Source organism: Dipteris shenzhenensis, chromosome 7 (genome assembly GCF_047967505.1).
Source record: "Dipteris shenzhenensis isolate YYH24624 ecotype China chromosome 7, Dip_SZ_1.0, whole genome shotgun sequence".
In the NCBI taxonomy this organism is placed as follows: Eukaryota; Viridiplantae; Streptophyta; class Polypodiopsida; order Gleicheniales; family Dipteridaceae; genus Dipteris; species Dipteris shenzhenensis.
The window spans coordinates 53,846,712-53,868,336 of NC_141602.1; the positions used below are offsets into that span (position 1 = coordinate 53,846,712).

The 21,625-nt window shown below is 39.1% G+C and overlaps 1 protein-coding gene across 1 annotated transcript; it reads left to right on the forward strand.

The window, feature by feature from the left end:
• The first annotated feature begins 10,439 nt into the window (after positions 1–10,439).
• LOC147900503 (non-specific lipid transfer protein GPI-anchored 14-like) lies at positions 10,440–11,497 on the forward strand. The gene is made up of 3 exons (XM_087377548.1): positions 10,440–10,853; positions 10,941–11,018; positions 11,125–11,497. Exons 1-3 carry the CDS (start codon positions 10,526–10,528, stop codon positions 11,283–11,285), a joined length of 567 nt encoding a protein of 188 aa, XP_087233674.1. The 5' UTR covers positions 10,440–10,525; the 3' UTR covers positions 11,286–11,497.
• The last annotated feature ends 10,128 nt before the right edge of the window (positions 11,498–21,625 follow it).

The window sequence follows — 21,625 nt, forward strand, 5'->3', positions numbered from 1 at the left end:
TGCTCACATCGGAGAAGGATATGAGGGCAGCAAAGATAGTTTGAAAAATCCGCTGGAGCAGCCAGCCACAACAAGCTAGGGAGTTACTTGAAGGAGGTTTTGAAACATTGTAACAAGATACTGGGAGTATTACATGAACTAGCACAAGTACTAAATACATAAAAGGTTGTAATATTTTCTTTCATTGGATGTAAGGGGTCACTGTTAGCTGACAGTGATCACCAGTTCCATAGATCTTGAAGGGTCTCATAATGGAATTTAATAGAACCATATCATATGTTTGTTCATGGTATTAGAGCTCCCTTGTCTTCCATTGAGACTTAGCAATCCTCGTGAGAGTGCGTGAGAGATTGAGATTAAGTTTGTTCGTGAGTGTTCATTCTCTCATTTCGTTATGACATATTTTCTTTCATTCCTTTGAGAAATTTTCATTGAGAGAGATTTCTTTCTTGAGAAAGAAAGATGAGGGACATACTTACTTTATCTACTCTGTGTGAGAGAGCTCTTTTTTGAGAGATTCGTGTTTTAGTTGCTTGATCTTCAACAGTTAGCCTATCTCACAACCCACAAGAAGAGCAACCTTCACCTGCAAAGTTTAGTGCAATATATGCAAACTATATTGAGCATACAATGGATAGCAAAAAGATGCAGCAAGCAGCCACAAGTAAACAAGAATTGATACAGGCTTCGTAGGAGCTTTGCAAACAACCAATTGAATATCTATGATACCTAAGAAAGCCAACAAAAAGAAGTAGATAGAAAGCTAACAAAAGAATGTAGTAGGCATCCACGAGTAAACAACAGTCAACACAGGCTTGGTAGGAGCTTTGCAGGCAACTATCTACAAAAGCTAAGAAAGCCAATTAAAAGACATAGATAGAATTTATTTTTGGGCACTAAGGCATCAAGGCACATTCTATCATAATTACTTGGATTACTAATAGCACATGTAGAGTTTTCAAGTTAGATGTTTGAGTCTATATGCCTCTCAGAATTCGTGGTACTTTGATCCTTGCATCTCCTAGCTCTTGATTATGGGATGCAAAGCCATTGTTTCTACAATCTTGCTATTCATCATGCGGGCTGCCACCAAGACATTACTTGGCATGAAAATCTCTAGTGATGGGGCTGCAAGAAGCACATCTTCTAGTTTACAAGTTCACTCTAACTTTGGAGTATGATCAAAGGCCATGGGAAAGGGAAAGGTATCATTCCCCATTTGTAAGAGTTCAAGGCCTCACGATGATCACACTCTTAAAGACAAAGAGAATATCATAGAATCAACGCAGCAAACTTCAAAGACGTAGCTCATGATGCGTCAACCCAATCTCAGGATTTTTTCAAAGACGTAGCTCATGATGCGTCAACCCAATCTCAGGATTTTAAGTTTCATATCAATAATTTAGTGTCACAAAACATAATATGGTTGGAGAGGATCAAACTCTATGAATATAACTTTTATCCTAGTGGAATTGGGTGATGAATCTGAACACAACAAAGTAGTTCCATAATTTGTAGAATACACAAGGGTTTTGACTCCCATAATGTTAATTATTGTAGAGCTGGTTGTAGATGTATTTAAGTTGCCTTTAATTCTAGATGCACAAGTTAAGACATCACCTAGGTGTCCTTATGAACTTATGATTACAGAGTTTGGAAAACCTGTGACCCCTAGAAATTGTTGTCATAAAAATTTGTAGAAAGGATAACGAGAGGACTCAATTTCTTTGGTTTTTAATAAGAGTTTTATTGTTGACCAAGTATGATCACATGTCTAATGATAACTCTTCCTTGTTGCTTTATATAATGAGACAGGGCAAGAAAGCCAATTGGGATAGGATTTTCCATGCATAGATTATGGGAGAAATTCAAGGAAGAGATGAAAGAAGAAGTGTTCATCATTCAAATCTTAGAGCTATTTTGGTAGGTCTATATTCTATTGTGTAAACTACGAATACGTCTAAGAAAGGATTGATAGCCCTTGGGGATAAGGAGGAAATGGTGCCTAGTTATTACATAATAGAGACAAGTTAAACTTTGATGGAAGTTGGATATACCTAGAAAGAAAGTGATTTTCCTTTTCAACTAACAAATTATGATATAAATGAGTTCTTAATACTAGAAGCTCCAAAAAAAAGGCAAGCTAAGCCCACTTCAAAAAAAACTATTAAGTTGAGAACTAAGAAAGAAGTCGAGACCAAAGAAGGTACTGTAGAGATGTTAGACACAGTGGTCATCACTGAAAAAGTAGAGGTTCTAATGCTTGTTATAGAGGATGCAGAGATTGTGTTAGTAATGGAAAAGGATGCTGCTACTATGTCAGAAACACAACATGTGTAGGAAGCATGGGAAGAAGAACTTGTACAAGAGGATAAAATAGAGCCCCAACCAAAACAGAGGGATGTTAAGGAAATCTCTTTTAGAGAAGCCACTAGAGTTATTCAATTTTATTAAAAATTCCTAAAATTAGCAAAAAACTAAACAATTGGGTATGAAGAAGATCGGAAGGTGCTTAAGGGAAGAAAATATGCAATTAATAACTCAGAACTAGTTTTTGAAACAGAACTGAAGGATAAGATGGAGGAAGCTAGAGCGACAATCCAATACTTAGAGATTTAGAAGCAAGAAGTCATGTCACACCTTTTGAACTATAGAAGAGGTTAGAGCAAAGAAACAACCTGATGCCTCAGATCATATCATGGTTATTTGAAATGAAAAATGTGTATTTTACTCAATTAAAGGAAGTGGCTTAGTCAAATACCAAATTGATTGCAAAAAATGTATTAATTAAAGTCAGATTTTTGGCTATTATTCACCATGGAGGGTCAAATTAGGGCATGGAAAATGAGGTGGCAGTGGACATTGTATGTGCTTTTGTCAGTAATACTAAACTTATAGGGATGCAACAACAATTGTAAGTTTATGGAAAGGAGTTATGGCATAAATTGAATGCTTGACTTTTGCACCTACACCAAAAATCCATTGAATGTACATCAAGAAGGTAAAGAATCTGTAGAAGCATCTTGCCATCTAGTAACGTAGAATCAAGTTGAGAACTTGTAGAAGGAGCTATATGCTTTGAAAGCTCATATGTAAACTATTTCTAATTTAGGAAATTTGGAAGAGACGGTTTTTGTTAAAAAGGAAACAAGAATCACAACATCTCACTTCCAGTGAGGAGGAACCCTCTAAAGAATAGAAAACAAGTTTAGACATTAAGTCTGAGTTTTTTGAGAAATTAAATGTTTTCTTGTTAATCTTGATGATGATGATGTTAGTTTTCATTTGGATATCATAGGTGCTAAATGAAGCTTTTAAGAGCAACAAGCATGCTACAAAAGCATTGCTCATGGCTTCAGTAGACATTCCAACATAGAAATTAACTAATATTGTAGAAGAAGACATTGCTCATGGCTTCAGTAGACATTTGAATATAGAAATTAACTAATATTGTAGAAGAAAATGAATTTGTTGCACTTGGTCATGCAAAACCTACATTGAATAAGATTTTTGACAAGACTTTTACTAGTAGTAAAGAGAATGAGAAAGAGATAGTAACTGCCTACAAATAATGTAATTTGAAAGTGCATGATAATTTGAAAGTGTTCAAGCTTGTGGACTATGAAGAGTAAGAAAATATAGTACATGAAAGACATATTTTACGTAGGATTTGGACAAGGAAGTTCTATAACTAGACATTGGAGATCAAATAGATGAGTAACTTAGTAAACAATTTGACACTTAATAAACTTGTTACTAAGAAGGAACCTTTGTTAGAGTAGGTAGTCCATCTATTTTGAACTATGTTTTTGAACACACTATTTTTTGAAAAATGTAAAAATGTAAGTCCTCCCTTTGTGTTTTAAACATAAGTACCCAAGTTTTGGCACCTAATTTCATTTGAAGGATTTAGTATGTATATAGAGCCTTTGTACTTTGTTAAGCTCTTCGTTAAAATTTTTAGAAGGCCTTCAAACTGGTGTGATGCTCCATGTTTGAGGGGAGGTACGAGCTCTTTTGGAGGTGTTACCAAAGGCCTAAGGCCATGTGTCCGAGGTGCAAGAGTGTGACATGGGTAATAATGAGTGGGGAGGCGAAGCTACGAACTAATTCTCTTAAGCACTAATGTAGTAAACTTCTCTTTAGCACTGGCGTAGTAGGCCACTAAGTGATGGTGGAAGCATTTGTGCTATCCAATGGTGCAAGCACAACATGGTATGAGTATGGGGTGGACAACGGTGTAAACAAGTGCAAGTGCTAAACCAATAAGGAATGCAACATGCTTGGAAGGTTGGTAAATCGAGAAGGAGAACACAAAATTTGGCATGGTCACAAGAGCTAACCTTCCACATGAATGAGATGGAACTCGAGCCACATGACACAAGGTCTGTTATACAGGTGAAGGGATAGGAAGAGAGGAGAACACATCAGCAAGAAATATTAGAGTAGTGAGAGAGAGAGAGAGAGAGAGAGAGAGAGAGAGAGAGGATTGCAAATGATATAGCTACCTATACACTATGTTGTATTGAACATACGCATGAATACATACATGTGAACCCCTAAGGCTTAGGGTTAGGGTTTGACCCTATTACCCTATCTAGATGATGCAATTTACACCATCCTCATCAACACCCCCTCTTAAATTGCACTGCGTAAGTAAAGGGTGCATGTACAAGATCTTTCTGGATTTCATTTGGTGCATGTGATGTGAGCACAGTAACCGTAGCGAAAGCATGTACAAGAGTACAACTTACTAGATCCTGTACATAACATGCTTTTCTTAAGTTGTGGGTCATCCTTTGCCTTTGGGAATAAAACCCAAAAGATAGGCTAAAGGGAAGAGAAAGGATATGTGCAGAAATTAAAGTCCACCTGGATCAAAGACTAGTCGATCGGAAGATGATTGCATGAAGAATTGCATGTATGGCTGCATGCTGAACATGTCAAGGCTAAACATGCCATAAGTCACAGAGCACTATGTAGCTGCTCTATAGAAGAGGCATCCGAATGTGAGGCTACTCGATGTAGCTATGGAGAAAGAATCCAGAAGGTTGTGACATACAAGGGTGCCACCAACCTAAAAGAACTGACATCAATGTTGAAGATATGCTACAGTAGAGCTATTCTCTCTGTCAAATGATACAGGGACAAAGAAGAATGCATAGTTGTGATCGAATAATCAACCCGATTTGCTCACGGAGCGATATGAAAGGTCCGGCATTGTCCAAACAAGCAGATTGTGCCATGAGCAAAGAATCCACTTGAGTCACTCACGGAGTGGTATGGAAGGGCCGGCTTCATCCAAAACCCAAGATCATGCCATAGTTGAATTTTCCAAACGAGTCCTTTTCAAAGTGATATGGAAGTTATGACCCCGTCCTAATGCATAAATTTGCATCATGAGCGAATAATCAGACCAATTCGCTCATAGAGCGATATGGAAGGTCTAGGCATCATACAAAGGAGTAGATCTGTGCCATGGGCAAAAAATCCATGTGAGTCGCTCGGAGCGATACGAATGGGCCATAGTTGAATTTTCCACATGAGTCTCTTACGAAGTAATATGGAAGTTCCGGCCCCATCCTAATGCATAAATTTGCGACATGAGCGAATAATCAGGCCGACTCGCTCACGGAGCGAAATGGAAGGTCTAGAATCATCCAAATGAGTAGATCCTACACCGTGGGCAAAAAATCCGTCTGAGTCACTTGTGATACGAATGGGACAACTTTGTCCACACATATATATCTACCCCGTTGGCAAATAGTTCTATGCATGTCACCCACAGAGAGTGTAAGATTATTTGCCAGCCTTCGATCGTATGGTAGAGTGCTGCAATAACAAGTCTCCAGGAGGCATGCATAGACTTTTTGGTTGATTTTTTGAATGACAGCAGCATTTGTGTTGCTCATGCAAGAAGAGTTACTCTCATAGACAAGGACATGGTTGTCGCATCACAGTAGGGTCAGATATAGGTTTGACAATTTTAAAACCTTTTGCCATGAGAGATGAAAAGGCTTTCAAAATTCTGACAATTCCTCCAACCACCATCAAGAGGAAAGCTGATGATGTTGGTCTAAAACTTGAAGAAGTCACAACTCTAGGTCAAAAATTCACAAGATTGGTAAAAAAAGAAAAGCCTATTGTTGAAGATGAAGGGGAGACTGCCAAATGGTTATAGCTTGAGAAGGAGAATGATGAGAGGGTGTGCAAGGTTCCTGGACAGCTTATTTGCAATGTATCCACTACAAAAGAGGTAGATTTCTTGTCTATCTCTCCTGAAGACATCCCGATGCTAGTTCGAAAGGATAATAAAATTAGTGATAGTGTCGTGTACATGTGTATAAGGTATCAACTTATTAGATCTCTTTACCAATCAGATTAATAATAGTAAAGATCTGTCTAAATACTTTTCTTATGTCTTTATGTAGGGCACTTTTGAAGAAGTTGTCTCTAGAGCTGGCATAGGAGATGTTTATATGTGATCCTGCCATATCCTTATCACTAGTCAATCTTTCAATAAAGACATCACAGCTTGAACATTGCTTTAGAAGAATGAGCAGCAACTACTACTTTGTTATTTTGCCCTATGTGGAGAAGTAACTGCTTTGCAAATTCTTGCAATTTATTGTTCATTTTGTTGATCTTTATCATTTTGTTGGTCTTTTTTTAATTTTCCTCTCATTTGCAAATATTTATTTTTTTCTTTAAAAAATTTATAGAGGACATTAGAGTGCCGTTGCTATCAACATTCCCAAAAGGAGTGTTATTTTCATGAATAGCATAATAGGAATGCACGCGCAAGTCAAGCTGTAAGTTTTCTTTTCTCAAATTGTGTTTGCAATGTAATAGAGTTTGTTATTTTTTTAGAGCATTTAAAAGAGCTATTGCTACTATTGAAGACATCCATCCCCATTTTAAATATGGAGAATATTCTTTTCTCAATTGTCTAGTACCATTGCAATCAGATGCAACCTCTTGTGGTTGGTATGTGATTGCAAACATCTGGAAGTTTCTTCTATCAAAGTACACTGAGCTGGATAGAAATGTATGTTTAATCTTACAAACTATTTTATTTAAAGTTAGGTTTTCTTTTTGTGATCTCTCTTTAATATCATTAACTTGAGAATTTTTTTTTAATCCTACAAACACTTGGAACCCCTGAATCTTGGCTATGGAGTACATGTGCAAAAGCCATACAAATTATTTTGGACAAAGCTATTACTCCCCATGATCCAGATAGTCCAATTCATCCATCAAGACAAAGCTTCACCTTCCAAGAAAAAGAAAAGACCTTTACATTCTTCACTAAAGCTTTTTGCATACAAACACAAAATTCCATAGAAAGACTCCAAGGAAAAGACCACCAAGGAGAAAGAACTCAAGTTTGATCCCACCAAGGAGAAGAAACCATCTGAGAAAAAATTTAAAGGACATCAAGGAACAAAGAAAGCTAGAGACCAAGAACAGGTTGAGATGCAAACCTAGCCCTCCAAAAAGAATGATCGAGATACCCAAGAACCCCAAGTGAAAACTGTAGATACACAAGAGAAGATGGATCCAAAGCCCTCACAAGATAATGCTTGATTTTTGAAATATATCACTTGTAAAAATTGGGGAAGACCATCCCCATGCTTTGTTCCTCTAAAGAAATATATAAATCTTCTTTCAATTCAAAGTCCCCCCTTTTTCCCCACTTTATTTGATGCATAGGATTTTATGTTTTTATTACTTTTATAAGCCTGTATTGAATACATTTTTATCCACTAAGATATATTTTTGGGACTTGCATATATAAAACCTTTCAACAAGGATGGGGAAAAAACCCTGTCAATAATGCATTGCAAGACATTGTGATCAAAACACTTTTGTATTTTAATTTACAAAAGAGTTGGATTGAGATTCCAATCATCATCCAAGGAGGGAGAGCAAGATTGTATGCAACAAATGAAGAAATACTTCCAAGACTCTGCCCTAGCTTAGCCCTCTATCCACAACCTTGCAAAGAAAGGCCTACACTATAAATCTAGATCAATGATATTGAGGCCCCGTTTTTGTGTGGGGAGAATCAAGGTCTCCCAAGCTACTCTAGCTCTAGTATCTATAGAACCATTAAGTCCACTCCACAAGAAAATTCAATATCAACCTTTTTAGCTAAGTAATGTATTCCCTAGAGTGGTGGCAATAGGAACTCTTTGGCTAGCCATCATAGAGACAAAGGACAAGCTAGCACTAACCAAAACTCAGATGCCCTCACAAAGCTTACCCTAAAACTCACTTGAACCCAACTCTTCTCACTACATTAAGGCTTAGCTAGCTGCACATCTCACCATTTCATTTATCCTCACTTCTCGTTAGCACACCATGCAATAGATCCCAACAACATGCAATAAACCCCAATAAAGCCCGATTGGCACATTGCCTTCCCCTTTAATACAATATTATTTTCTTTGAATTTTCTTTCTTTGTTTAGCACATTTGCCACTCAAATGTTTAGTATCTAAACTTTAACTAGCCTCAACTCACTTGATCACACTATTATAGCCTGTTCACATGAAGCTCTCGGTTTGCAATTTTCAAAAACTTGCTTGCTACTTCCAACGTTCTCATGGTGTGAAGTCTTTACAATGATTGCATTTCTGCAGAAAACTAGTTTTCTAACGAGCCCCTACTTCGAAGGAGGGGCTCAAGAGAAAACCACCATCACCTTGTGACACATCAGATTTTTAACATGGAGAGTTTAAACGTCTGCAGGAAATTCCTTGCAAACACCTTTGCATGAACTAACAAAGTGAATGATATTCAATCATTCATAAGGCCTACCCAAGATAAAAAAAGTAAACAAAAAGGAATCCATTGAAAATGGTGTGAAGGAAGAGGAGATAAAGGGGGGAGAGAGAGAGAGAGAGAGAGAGAGAGAAGGGGGGTTGTGGGAGAAAAGGTGGAGATAGTGTGTAAGAAGACTTGAGGAGATAAAGAAGTGAAGAAAGAGAAAGAGAGAGAGAGAGAGAGAGAGAGAGAGAGAGAGAGAGAGAGGTGAGAGAGAGAGAGAGAGAGTCAACCACTTTAAAGTCTGCATTCAAGTCCAATGAAGGAGAGAGCGAGAGAGAGAGGGTGGGTGAAAGGGGGATGGTTGGAGGGAGTTGAGAAGAAGAGAGAGCACATGTGCATTCAAGAAATGCATAATTTTTGCTTTGCCAAAATCTCATCGTTGCTAAGGCCACCCTGAGGATAGACCAAAAAGAAACCACAACCTTGATTTTTGATTAGTTTTTCGCTGCGAATCTGATCTGCAACCACGCCTTAACATGGGAACAGGCTTTCCATCGGACAATATACGCAATAACCCCCCCCCCCTCCCGAAAAGTCTAGTGGACACATGACACACCCCCATGGGCCATATCCCCATAGACTTGGCACACTCCCCATAAACGTGGACTATTTGAAAAGAAGTCTCGTCAGACATTGCTGCCACGCCAATTTAATGAGGGTGCATGTCATTAATAAGCCAATGCATGAAGATCGTGGCCCGTGGGTTGAAGCAAATGATCTGGTCACTGTGCACTTTCCGGCCACGTTATTAAGGTTGAGCTACACTTGAGAAGAAGTGATTGGAATAATGGACGATGCAAAGCGCTCGAGGCGATTGTTTAGAGTCGTCAAATTGACGATGATATTGATTCCTGGGGTTTTTGGTGACTGGTCCTTCGACAGGTTAACATTGGATTGGTCCTGCACATGACATGTCTAAAAGGTTATCAGCAGGATGAATGTTCCAAGGTTCGCTTGTCAGTTGTGACGATGAACAGGATGAAGTTTCGCTTGTGGGTTGTGATGATTGTCCGCTAGATAATGCCGATATACAGGGTAAACAAGTTACAGAGGTGATTTTTCTTGCTTTCGTATTACGTACTATTAATTTAATATAACAGTACGTAATACGTTGTAAGTTGTAAGTTGTAACTCTTAAAGGAGCTTTGCTGTTGCCTTGCAGTCATGGTCGGGAGCCTCGGAGGCTGGAGCAGTGGATTATTACGCTTGTTGACGTAGCGCTCAGCTTTCGGGCAATGCAGATCGGAGTCGATGCTATTCCTAATTGGAAGGTTTGCACGATAATGATAATTTGGATTCTGGAAGCGAGGTTTGAACTTTGCAGTGTTGCACGTTACAACTTCGCTGTCGGAGATTGCAAAAAGAAATCATTCAGGATGACGACCAACTTTTCTTTATTTATGGGTCTTGAGTCGTGACTGAGCTTTTCTGCGATTGCCAGTGTACAATTTCGCGTTGCATCACCTCAAATGAACTCAGCGTGCTGTTTCCAACAGCGTCCTCATGGCCTTAGATTAATCAGATCTCTTCACCATTTGATCCGACCTGTTCTTTCGAATTTAATCAAAGAAACAGTCCATGACAGGTGCGCTTTTCCTTGTCTTTGAATCCCTTCGTCTTGCATCACCTTCGCTATAGCCAACAGCTTGCTCTTCCATTACTGCATTCTTCCCTCCCTCTTGACTCTAATCCCATGGAAGCTCACAGAACTCTACCCGCCTTGCTCTTTGGAATCCTCCTCCTCGTCTCTGGCAGTACTCAAACCGCTGACCAGACGTGTATCGCTCCCCTTGAAACCCTCCTCGCCTGCCTTCCTTACGCCCAGGGCCAAGCTCAGGTGCCTTCCACCGTATGCTGCACCAACATGCTGAAAGTTTTCCAGAACCAGAAGAAGTGCCTCTGTGAGCTTCTGGCTGCAAGTACGCAAGGAACAACCAGCGGACTTCCCCCCATCAACCAGACTCTGGCACTCAGCCTTCCCGGAGCCTGCAACCTGCCGGCTGATCCCAGGAAATGCCCCGGTAAAGTTTCAGTTCTACCCTTCTGCACTCAGTGACACCAACAAAGCAAAACACTTTCTTAATTGTTTCCCAACATCCTTTTTGCAGACCTTCTTGGCATTTCTCCATCCTCGCCTCAAGCCCAGATTTTTGAAACTCCTACCACATCCTCTCCGGCAACCGGAGGTTAGAATCCACATCTTTATGGCTTGAATAATCCTCATACGATTTGATACGCCCATTTGAAGTCTGAAGCATCTTACGAACGTTTATCGTGGTACTATGAATGCAGGGACCTCTCCCACCACAAGCGCGCCAAGCACTACTTCTAAGGCTAACCACACCTCACCGGCGACTCCCAACGAAGCGAACTGCATGACCACCATGGGCAGGAATGTTCGTCTCATCCTGTTAGGGGGCCTACTGATGCTTTTGGAACTACTCTTTTATTGAGTAGGAGATCAGTTCTGGTTGGTGGCATGGGGTTAAATGGGCAAGCAGGAAAGAGCTCAAGCAAAATGTCGAGGAAGACCTACATCGAAAACAACTACGATCTATCACGATGGAGAAGGGGATTTGTGAAGACTTGCATGCTTCTTTTTGTAGAATTCCGCGTAGTTACTTTTTCACTCTGGCTGTCAAATATTAAAAAGGGAAGGATCTTGTTGTTGAGACAACCTGCATATTGTCTTTCAGGTGATCTATGGTTTCCATCTTCATGCCTTTGAACTCCCCTTTCCCCTCGCATGATTAGTGTTCTCCCTCTAAGTGCTCCCTTTTATCCCTTCTTTTTGCTTTTGCTTGCCTCTTATTATTCATCTACAACTATAGTGGAGGAAAGGCACTCTAGCCGTGATTATTAGCTATCGTGTGTGAAAGCCATTGTAGCCATGACGCTTGGGGCACTCTTGGAATATGCATGGTAAAAGCCTTGAGAACTTAGCAAATAATTTACAAGACATTGCATAGGTTGTGAGAAACAAAAAAGCAGATATGGAGTGCAATTATAGTGAGTGCGAGGCATGAATCTCTCCAATGACACCTGGCATAAGGGAGATTAGGGTTGGGGAAGTGATGGACTATAGAGTGTCAGTGATGGGGGAAAATAATAATCATGTTTTGAGTCTACGAAGGGTAGTTATGGAATCTAGGAAACCTCAAGATTGTATATAAGATGCATTTGTACTGTGAGAAGGGACTTTGACTTCTTTTAAAAGAGGAGACTTTAAAAGCTTTGTCGACTACTAGTCCTTCAAGAGGAACACAATCTTCTTAGATTGAGTGAGTTAATAGAGACCTTTGTGAAAGATGAAGTACGTAAATCCAATCTAGGAGGATGGGAGAGGTAATGCAAGCCGAAGTAGTGCTAGCTAGGCAGATGCACGAGTATGTAAGGGATAATGTAAGCAAGTGGTGCTAGCTAAGCAAAAGCTCTATACAATAAATGTGACATCGAGGGCATTTGAATAATCTTGTGTAGGAATGAGAGATACGAATTTTATGTTATAAATTATAAAATGGAAGTAGCAAGTATATTATGCATTCATCTACTATGCAATGCATGAGGACTAAGGGTTCTACCAAGATGTGCAACTTCCCATTAGTACAATGCCTATAATGGATTGTGTAATAGTTGAGCATGAGGTCTATTTAGGCTTGATGTCAAGTGAGTAGGAATATGATGCTCATCATGCAAGAGAAATAGAATGAATAACTAGAAACAAGTATAATGATTATAGACTATAAGTAAGCATATTGAAGCTTAATTATACTTCATAAATAAATAAATAAATACACACACAATAAATTTGATTAGTAAATGTATCTCACAAACACAGACACTTATTTCTTTACACATACACACACACACACACATGAATATTTTCATAACTACGAATTATTCTTTTATGTATCTCCGTGAAATCTTCCCTTTACACTTTCTTTTTAACCACCCCGCATACCAAGCCCACTAATTGTCCCTACCAATCCCGCCAATCATCCCTACCTCCTCTAATCCCTTAAGCCATGCACTCATTCGCTCCTTACTCCACTTGTGACTTAAACTTCACTAAGAATCCATATGGTTGTCTATATTCCTTCGTAAAGTGATAATAAGTTGGGAAAAACAGGCATTACCTGCCTACCCAAACATAACTATGATGGTCTAAGAGCTAGTTTATTTGGGGTGAAAGCATGCTATGGTGTCTAAAAAAGTACTCCTTTTGGCAAAGGTTCTAGCATAGATATAGTACTAAATTGTGTACTAAAAGGCACTGACAGTTGGATTAGATTTTCACATATCGAGGAGTCCACGCCACTCTCAATCGAGGATGATTTCCTCACACATCGAGGAATCTGCAATCTGCAATCTACTCTCAATTGACTCTCTTCTCTCTCGTGGAGTCCTGTCTCTATCCCTGTAATTATCTCCACTCATCTTCACTAGAGGTCCATTGCTCTCTCTCTCCCCAGCTCTCTCCATTCTCTCTGTAAATTGGCTCTCCCCTTCTCTCTCATTGAAGCCCTCGCACTTTGGACCGTATGTAAGATCTTTGTGGCGCAAAAACCAGTTATGTTTGAGTGATTCTACAGCTCTCTCTCTCTCTCTCTATAGAGCTCGAGATCTCACTCTCTCTCTCTCTCAGGATGACTTTCTCGTACAATAAGATTGAGCATGCATGTTTTGACGTAATGTCTTCTTGTGTCGTTCATTAATTTATGATTTACCATAGAAATATGGTTGTGTGCAAGATGGAGAACTCTGCACTAGAAGTGCCACACCATGAAGGGAACTCGCTCAATGCACTGCCACAGCATTGCTCCAAAAGGAACATGAGACACTTGACATTAACAATTGTGCGACATTTCAAGCATACCACAAAGAACTTGGACTTGAGAACGAAGGCTGACATTTTGTCTAAGGTTATAAAACATCTAGATATGCAAGAGGTTGTTGATGAGACAAATTTTCAAAGCTAGTCCATATCAATGGCAATAGTGGATAATCTAAAGACATCATTGAGTCTTGTGAAAAGAGTAGAAAGTGCTGATAAGTTAGCTGCGAAGAGAGCAGGTCTCCACATGATTGCGAACACTTTAGCATTTAAAAAATATAGTGATAGCAAAGTAGCTAAAGCCCTTGGAATTCAAGCATGGAATCTGAAGAAACATCGCATGGACATAAAACAAGCTTCCTTCAAATGGGCAGATGGAGGTCAAAAGCATAGATAGGATTCCTTAAGTTGTGAGGTTGTTCAATGTGTTGTCTAGTTCTTGAAAGACAACACCAGGGTTTCCCCAAATAAGAAGCATGTTTACAGGCGTAGGCTTGTCCCAAAAAAGTATGCAATACATCCCACCCACCATTTCTTGGAGCGCACAGAGTGTTAGAAATTACCCAGCAAAGGGTACGCATAGCGGAAGACTGATAGTAATGCGAGGAGCTCACACAGTGTGGTATGGGGTGTGGAATCACAAACTTCTTAACTTATGTGCATAAAATAGATGTGCAGACTCATCAATAGACAATGAACCAGCCAGATAGAGAAACCACCAAAATAATATATTTCCATCCAAAAACTATGGACACAATACAAAAGAGATAGATCCAGAGTCCCACCAATGGTGTGGTCCTCTAATCTTACCACAAGGTCCTTCTCCTATCTGCTAGTTATCTCTAGACTCGAGCTCGAGCCCGCGTGCTCCACCTCGAGCGTCTGTAGACTTTTCGTCTAGTATGTTCTTCTCCACCTTATTGCCTGTGAATCAGCCTAGGTGGGTAGCCCCTGCCAAGCTTTGTCTGTAGCACACAAGTCCCCTTGGTCCTCCTGAATGTAGGCCCCAAGATAGCTGTTCCATTGCTCCAACCTGCTTGTGACTGGCTGCTCCAGAAGATGATGATCTCAGCAACTTTTGCCCTAGAATACAACCGAGGTCCAGCCCTTCCTAGCTAAGTCTGTAGCCCTTCAAGCACCCTCTCACCTCCTAGATATAGGCCCAGAAGGTGGCTTCCTGCTGCTCTTTTCTACCTCTTGGATTGCTGGCTGTTGGATGATGAAATGAGGCAAGTGCCTCTCCTTTTATAGGCCCCAAGGGGCTAGCAAAACCTACCGACCCAGGCCCCTAGATCTAGCCGACCTGGTCGATTCTTCCTACCCCCCCTAGCTAACTTTTTTGGCCCCTCCTAGGCCTCCCTCCTAGGCCTCACAAAATCGCCTTCTTGGGCTCTCTTTTCTAGGGCTTACTGGCCCACGATTCCATGCAAGGGCTGAGCCCTTGGCCAACCCTAGATAGGGCCTGGTTGGGTAGCTTTGCCTAGCCCAACCAACCCTCCATATGGGCTGCCACGTGCTGCTCCATCCCTCGCCATGTCAGCGCCTGTTCCCCCTGCTTCTACTATGCCAACTTATGCACCATCATCAAGGTCTGTTGTAGGCCCTTTGCTTGCCTACTACCCTCGCCATATGGCTCGCCATGCTGACAACATCTGCTGGTGTCTATTGTAGGTTGCAATCCTGCCCATAGTCCAGCCATGACTCCATGCCTTGTGTTATCCTGAAGGTGTCCTCTAAGTGCCTCATGCTAGGCTTGATCCAAGACAATGTGTCCCCACCATCTTCCTGCACATGAGCTACTCCTGATGCAGCCTTTCATCCTTAGGATACCCCACCAACCATGAATGCTCCAGATCTGTCCCAGATCCATACATCCAGGTAATCTCTCTTTGGGCACATCCTGCCCTAGGTCTCCCTCCCCCACACTCCCCTCATTTGGGGGCTTACAGATGGGGAGGTGGCCATTCCAACAAGAGGTGCATCTTCCTTCTTTCAATGGAGCCCAAGTTACACACTATTGTTTGGTACTCTATATGAAGTGAATTTAGCACTAAATCATAGAATCACAGTACTAAATACTACACTGGGGACTTAATACGTTTATAGTATAGACCATATTTTAGAAATCAGTCCTAGGAATAAAGATAGAACAAAATAGTATTATTTGCTCTTTCAAGTCAGTAATAGAATACTCGTTATGACTAAATAGTACTATTTAGTGTTAATTAGTAGTGTGTGATGTTTAAAATTGTTTGTATTAAAGAAGGACTTCGAGCATAATCATTCTCTCCTTGCACTAACCCTGCTTCTAGTTCTATTTAGTACTATCTAGTACTATCCCTTGATGCTAACCCTGCTACTAGTACTATATAGTACTGTTTAGATATTGTTCTCTTTCTTGCCTTAACTCTGCTATAACTACTATTAGTTCTATTTAGTATTATTTTATAGTATTTTAGCACTATTTAGTACTATGTAGCACTTAGTAACATTTAGCACCGAGTAAGTACTATTGACTGAGTACTATTTAAGACTCAATAATTCTTAATGCTTAGTAATATTAGCACTTAGTGAGTACTCTTCAATACTATCTAGTACTTAGTAATATTAGCACTTACTATTCAATACTAATAAAACTATATAGCACCTAGTAATATCACACTTACCATATAGCACTTGCTATTTAGTACTAATAGTATTATAGATCAAGCATTTACTATTTTTAGTAATATTAGGACTTGCTATCCAGCACTTACTAATATTAACACTTCCTATTTAGTACTATCTAGCACTTACTATTTAGTACTACCCAGCACTAGTAATATTAGCAGTTACTAATATTACCACTTAATATTTAGTACTAATAGTACTATCTAGCACTTACTAATATTAGCACTTAGTACTATATAGCACTTAGTAATATTAGCATTTACTAATAGTACTAATATTAGCACTTACTAATAGTACTAAACTAGCAGTTAGTAATATTCGCACTTAGTATTATCTAGCATTTAGTAAAATATTTAGCACTTAGTACTATGTAAACATATTTAGTACTATCTAGCATTTACTATTTAGTACTATCTAGAATTTACAACAATACTTAGCACCTAGTACTATTTAGCATTTAGTACTACCTAGCACTTACTGGTATTTAGCACTACTAGTAGCAGTTAAGACTTAGTAATTAAGTGATAGAACTTAGAAAAATAATGATGGCACTCTAAGTTTTAAATAATGTATAGTTTTTTTGTTTGCTGTCTAGGTTTAAATAATACTAATTGAATTCTTCCTTAATTTCAAGGAGGAGCATCCTTCCATAGATATTGGTTTTTTTTCTTTTCAGAATCTGAAGCCCTATTTCATTAAAAAACTGAAGGAAATGAATACTTGTTGTTATATTTACCATACAAGAATAGACTTGTTCCAACTAGCAATGAATTCCATGAGGCAAAATAGCATAGCACATTGTTGCATGGAGATATGTGTGATTGCCTATGCAAGGTTTGTAGGCCCCAAGGGGAGGACATGTGTGTTGCCCATGCCAACAGTTGTTCTTCTGTGTTTAAAATGTGGTGTTTGGCAGTATGTCCAAAGGAAGAGAATGCTGAATGGCACAAGCTTGAATGCTTATTGTGCAAATGTGACAAGTACCCACAACGGTTGTTTTGCCCATATGAGTTGGATGATGCAAATGGTGCATTGATAAGATGGAATACGTATGAATATATCACCGAGGATACGAGAAAAGGTGATACAAAGAAAAGAATAAAATTCTTATACAAGGAAACTCATCCATCCATCATCATCCCTCAATACTTGTTGCAATACTTAAATGTGTTTATCACTCACAACTTCCGTTGTTACTGGCAACACTCTCAATTCAAAGAGTGCACCACAAATTTTCCTGATGATGTGGTGCTTTCAGTTGTTGACTTTGTAGAGAACTATACATTCAAAGTGCAGAGAATGAGGTTCAATCAATGCATTGGCATAATGACCAAGTAACCATCTTGGTTCATATTTGCTATTGGAAGGAAACGAGCGAGATAAAAAGCAATCCATCTTTTACATTTTAGATAATGAAGAACATGACACACTATCTGTGCAGCATTGCTTTATGCTCCACCATCAATGGTTGGTGTCTAAAGGCTTGAATTTTAAAAGACATTGGGTTTGGTCAGATGGGGTAGCATCTCAGTTCAAGGCCGCTCACCCATTTTACTTTGTTATAAGGTAAGACATTGGACACTGCCCCCTTATTTTCTACATCACACTGAAGATGTTGCATATTTTAAAATGCAATATATCTGTTGTTTGTTATGCTAGGTATTGCTCTTTGACTGGCATTCGGATGATGTGAAGCGGTCATGGCAAGGGAGAACATGATGGGGATGGTGCAGTCATAAAGCGTACACTAACCAGTAAGCAATTGGATGTAAATGGTGCAAAGCTACAAAATGCACACAATGTTGTGGAATGGTTCGCATGGAAGATGGGAGATGATTCTAAACAAAGGCTCTTCGTAGAAGTAAAGGTTGGTGATGTTGACAGGTCTAAAGCATGGAACTGCCAAACCATCAAAGGAAGTCGTTCGACACACTACATATTGGGTTTTAGTAACAAAGATCCCACACAAGCCTTGTTTAGACATTTGTCATGCTTTTGTTCATTTTACATGGATGAAACATGGGATAAGTGCACCAATTTATCTCATGCAAGTCCATGGACCTTGAACAGGCTGGAGCCCATCAATGTGGACAAAATGCATCAGACATGGAGAAGGAATCTGTAACATATGCGATGGATAGAGACTAGCTGGCTGACATGCTTCAGATGGGTGACAATTTTGTAGTACTACGATCCCCTACAAATGAAGATAATGACGATTATTATGTGGTGCTATGCTCAAAATTAAAAACAGTCCTTATAGAGCAAGAGACAAATGGCTTGGGTAATGTCTTCAACATTGGGGATCAAGTGGTTTCTGGAATCTTTTATGCAAAAATCCCAAAATGCAAAAGCAGTTATGCATTACTAAAAGATGCATCTCCTACTATAGTGCATGCTGATGCGGTGTTGGCAATAAAGATCCAAATGTTGCAAGCAAAGCACAAGGTTAAAGGCTAGAGAATGGTGTATCGTGTACCCTAGGAGGTGTGCGAATGAATCTTGGCAAACATTTCTCTATAAGAACTATTGCTGAGCATGTATTTTTGCAATGGCTCTTACATGTTTTGGTGCATGTTTTGTATTTTTAATTGTCCCTTTGGGGGCTGCTTTTTGTAATATAAAGGCAACTTGTCTTCACCAAAAAAAAAAAAAGTTAAGTGTGTTTTTTTTCAGTACATTGATTAAATGGGAGTGTTTCCATCCCAAGTGAATATCAAGCATTTAAATGGGACAAATAAATATGCATCTACTATGGTAAAGAAAAGGAATCCAAAAATTGTGCAAGTGTAGTGATAGTGGAGCTAGCAACTAAATCTTTTCATAACATGAATTATTTGTTTCTCTCGGGAATGCTCCGTAGTAGTGAGGAACTTTAATAGTTTTTAGTACTATTAGTTTTAATTGTGTACTATTATATTATTATTGTTTAGGTATTGCTGTCATATCATACTATTAGCCCTATTCTTTAGTGATTGTGTACTATTGTAGTAATTTTTGTAGTTCATATTAAGTTTGTTCTACTATCATATCATACTACTTATTACTATTTGGCTAGTACTATTTAGTACTATGTACTACTATCTTAAGTAACTCATCTGCTATTAATTGAGAGAGAGAGATTGAGAGAGAGAACCATTGTACTACTATCATATCATACTACTTAGTACTATTTGGTTAGTACTATGTGATACTATATGTAGTACTATCTTAAGTAGCACATCTGCTGTCAATTGAGGGAGAGAGAGAGAGAGAGAGAGAGAGAGAGAGAGAGAACCATTGTACTTCTATCATATCATATTTTTGTAATGTTGTTCCTCTTTTTATTATATTGCACTTATAATTCAGAATGAGCCATACAAAATCATAAGGCGCCATATAAAATCATAATGAGACATATAGAATTAGTCATATGACATTATGGAGCCCAAACGGCTTGGATACAACAACTTTGCATTGCACTCCACACACCCCAATATACAACCCGTTCAGGGTTGGATACATATAGTAGCTCTGTGGCGCTGCACTCCACACCCCCCAATATACTATGTTCTTGGATGGAACGACCCTATAATGTAGGAGTTTTTGGCCCTTCTTCCTCAGCATCCTCATTAGTAGCCGACCCAAGGGACTGTCATCTCGAACATCTGAAGTTGCTATTTCTTCTGGGACATACCTTGCATCTGTAAGGTCTCTAAAGATGTTATCAACCCTTTTTGCAATTCCATCCTATAGCTCCAGAGCAGAAGAGTGTACAGCTCTATTACACATTGATGGATCTATAATGCCAGTCAAAAACAACCAAATGTATGAGCACCATAACAGACATGACACATGATTTCTTAGCTTAGACTTGACTCCAGAACCAAAATTGGTACTGTATGATTGAGCAAAAAATACCATAAAAGATAACATATAAAAAAGGACCATATATTTTATTGCATCAACATTGGCTATTTATGGCTATTTATGCACTAGTTAAAACATGGCTCACCTAGTACTTTTATAAGCAAACACCATACCATTTAACAGCACCAATACCATGTAAGAACACCAGTACATTTATTAGCTCACCATTAATTTTATCAGCAAAGTAACGAGCAAAGTCTGTATTTAGAAAGTAACAACATCTGTATTCATCAATGTACAAGTCCTTTACAATCTGGCCTTCAAGGCCTAGTGTATGGTGTGTATTGGTTTACATAAGGATTATGGCTAAGAATCTGTCAGCACATCTCATGTGGAAGGTCTTCTATTCTTTGTTGGATGATAAACCAGTCCATGGGCTTTGGATCTTCAATTAACACAGTGAAATGATAGCATCAAAACACCCCATGTCAGCATAATCTACAAAGAAGACTTCAACGAATAATTTGGTTGGATGCTCACCATGGGCAGCTGCAATGCACTCAAGCACATGGCCTTCATAAGAGCATCTCATTGTAAAGGCAGGAACACTTTCTCTGGCATTTGCTAAATCCAATAAGTATAGGGGCAACTGATTTGAGAGCTCATCATCATTAGGATCTCCATCATAGGCAAAAGGAGTTATGCAAGAACCGGGTGGATTTAATGCTACTTTCAAAGGAGTGTCATCAACCAGGAGTGTGTTCATGGGATCATAGTCAATGTCATGTGCAGCCAATGCACTAAATGGCTTAAGCAAACACATCTCATCCAGCCATGTTGGGTGGTGGAATTCTTCCTTTATACAACAATCCTCCTGTGCAAAGTCGAATAGGAACTTGAACTCCCTAAACCCATCATATCCCAATTTGCTTTCTTTCAAAGACATTATGGGACTGACATTTCTCCTTGTCATACTACTCTATGTAGCAATCTCAAAATGCTCCCACAAAGATTTCATGAATTGATCAACCCTTTGGCCGCAAAGAGATGACATGGTTGCCTAATTTATGAACATCACCACCTTGGGCCATTTCAGGAGCAGTCCACCACCTCTTTAACAATTTTCCATTCAAATCAAAGATTAACAACTTTTTTGAGGCAGAACATCTCCGGAGTCATTTAGAAGCAACAATAACACATATACAAATCCATCATACTTGAGTTGATGAATTGCAAAAAGAATTTCATTAAAAAAACAAGGAAGATAAATTGCAAAAATAATTTCATTCAAAAAACAAGAAGATAAATTGTAAAAAAAAGAAGAAAAATTGCAAAAAGAGTTTCATTTAAAACTTGTGAGACCAGCTCTCATACAATGTCATTTCATAGATGATTTGGTCCTAACATTTGGGGTTGGGCATTTATTAGGATCAATCAAAT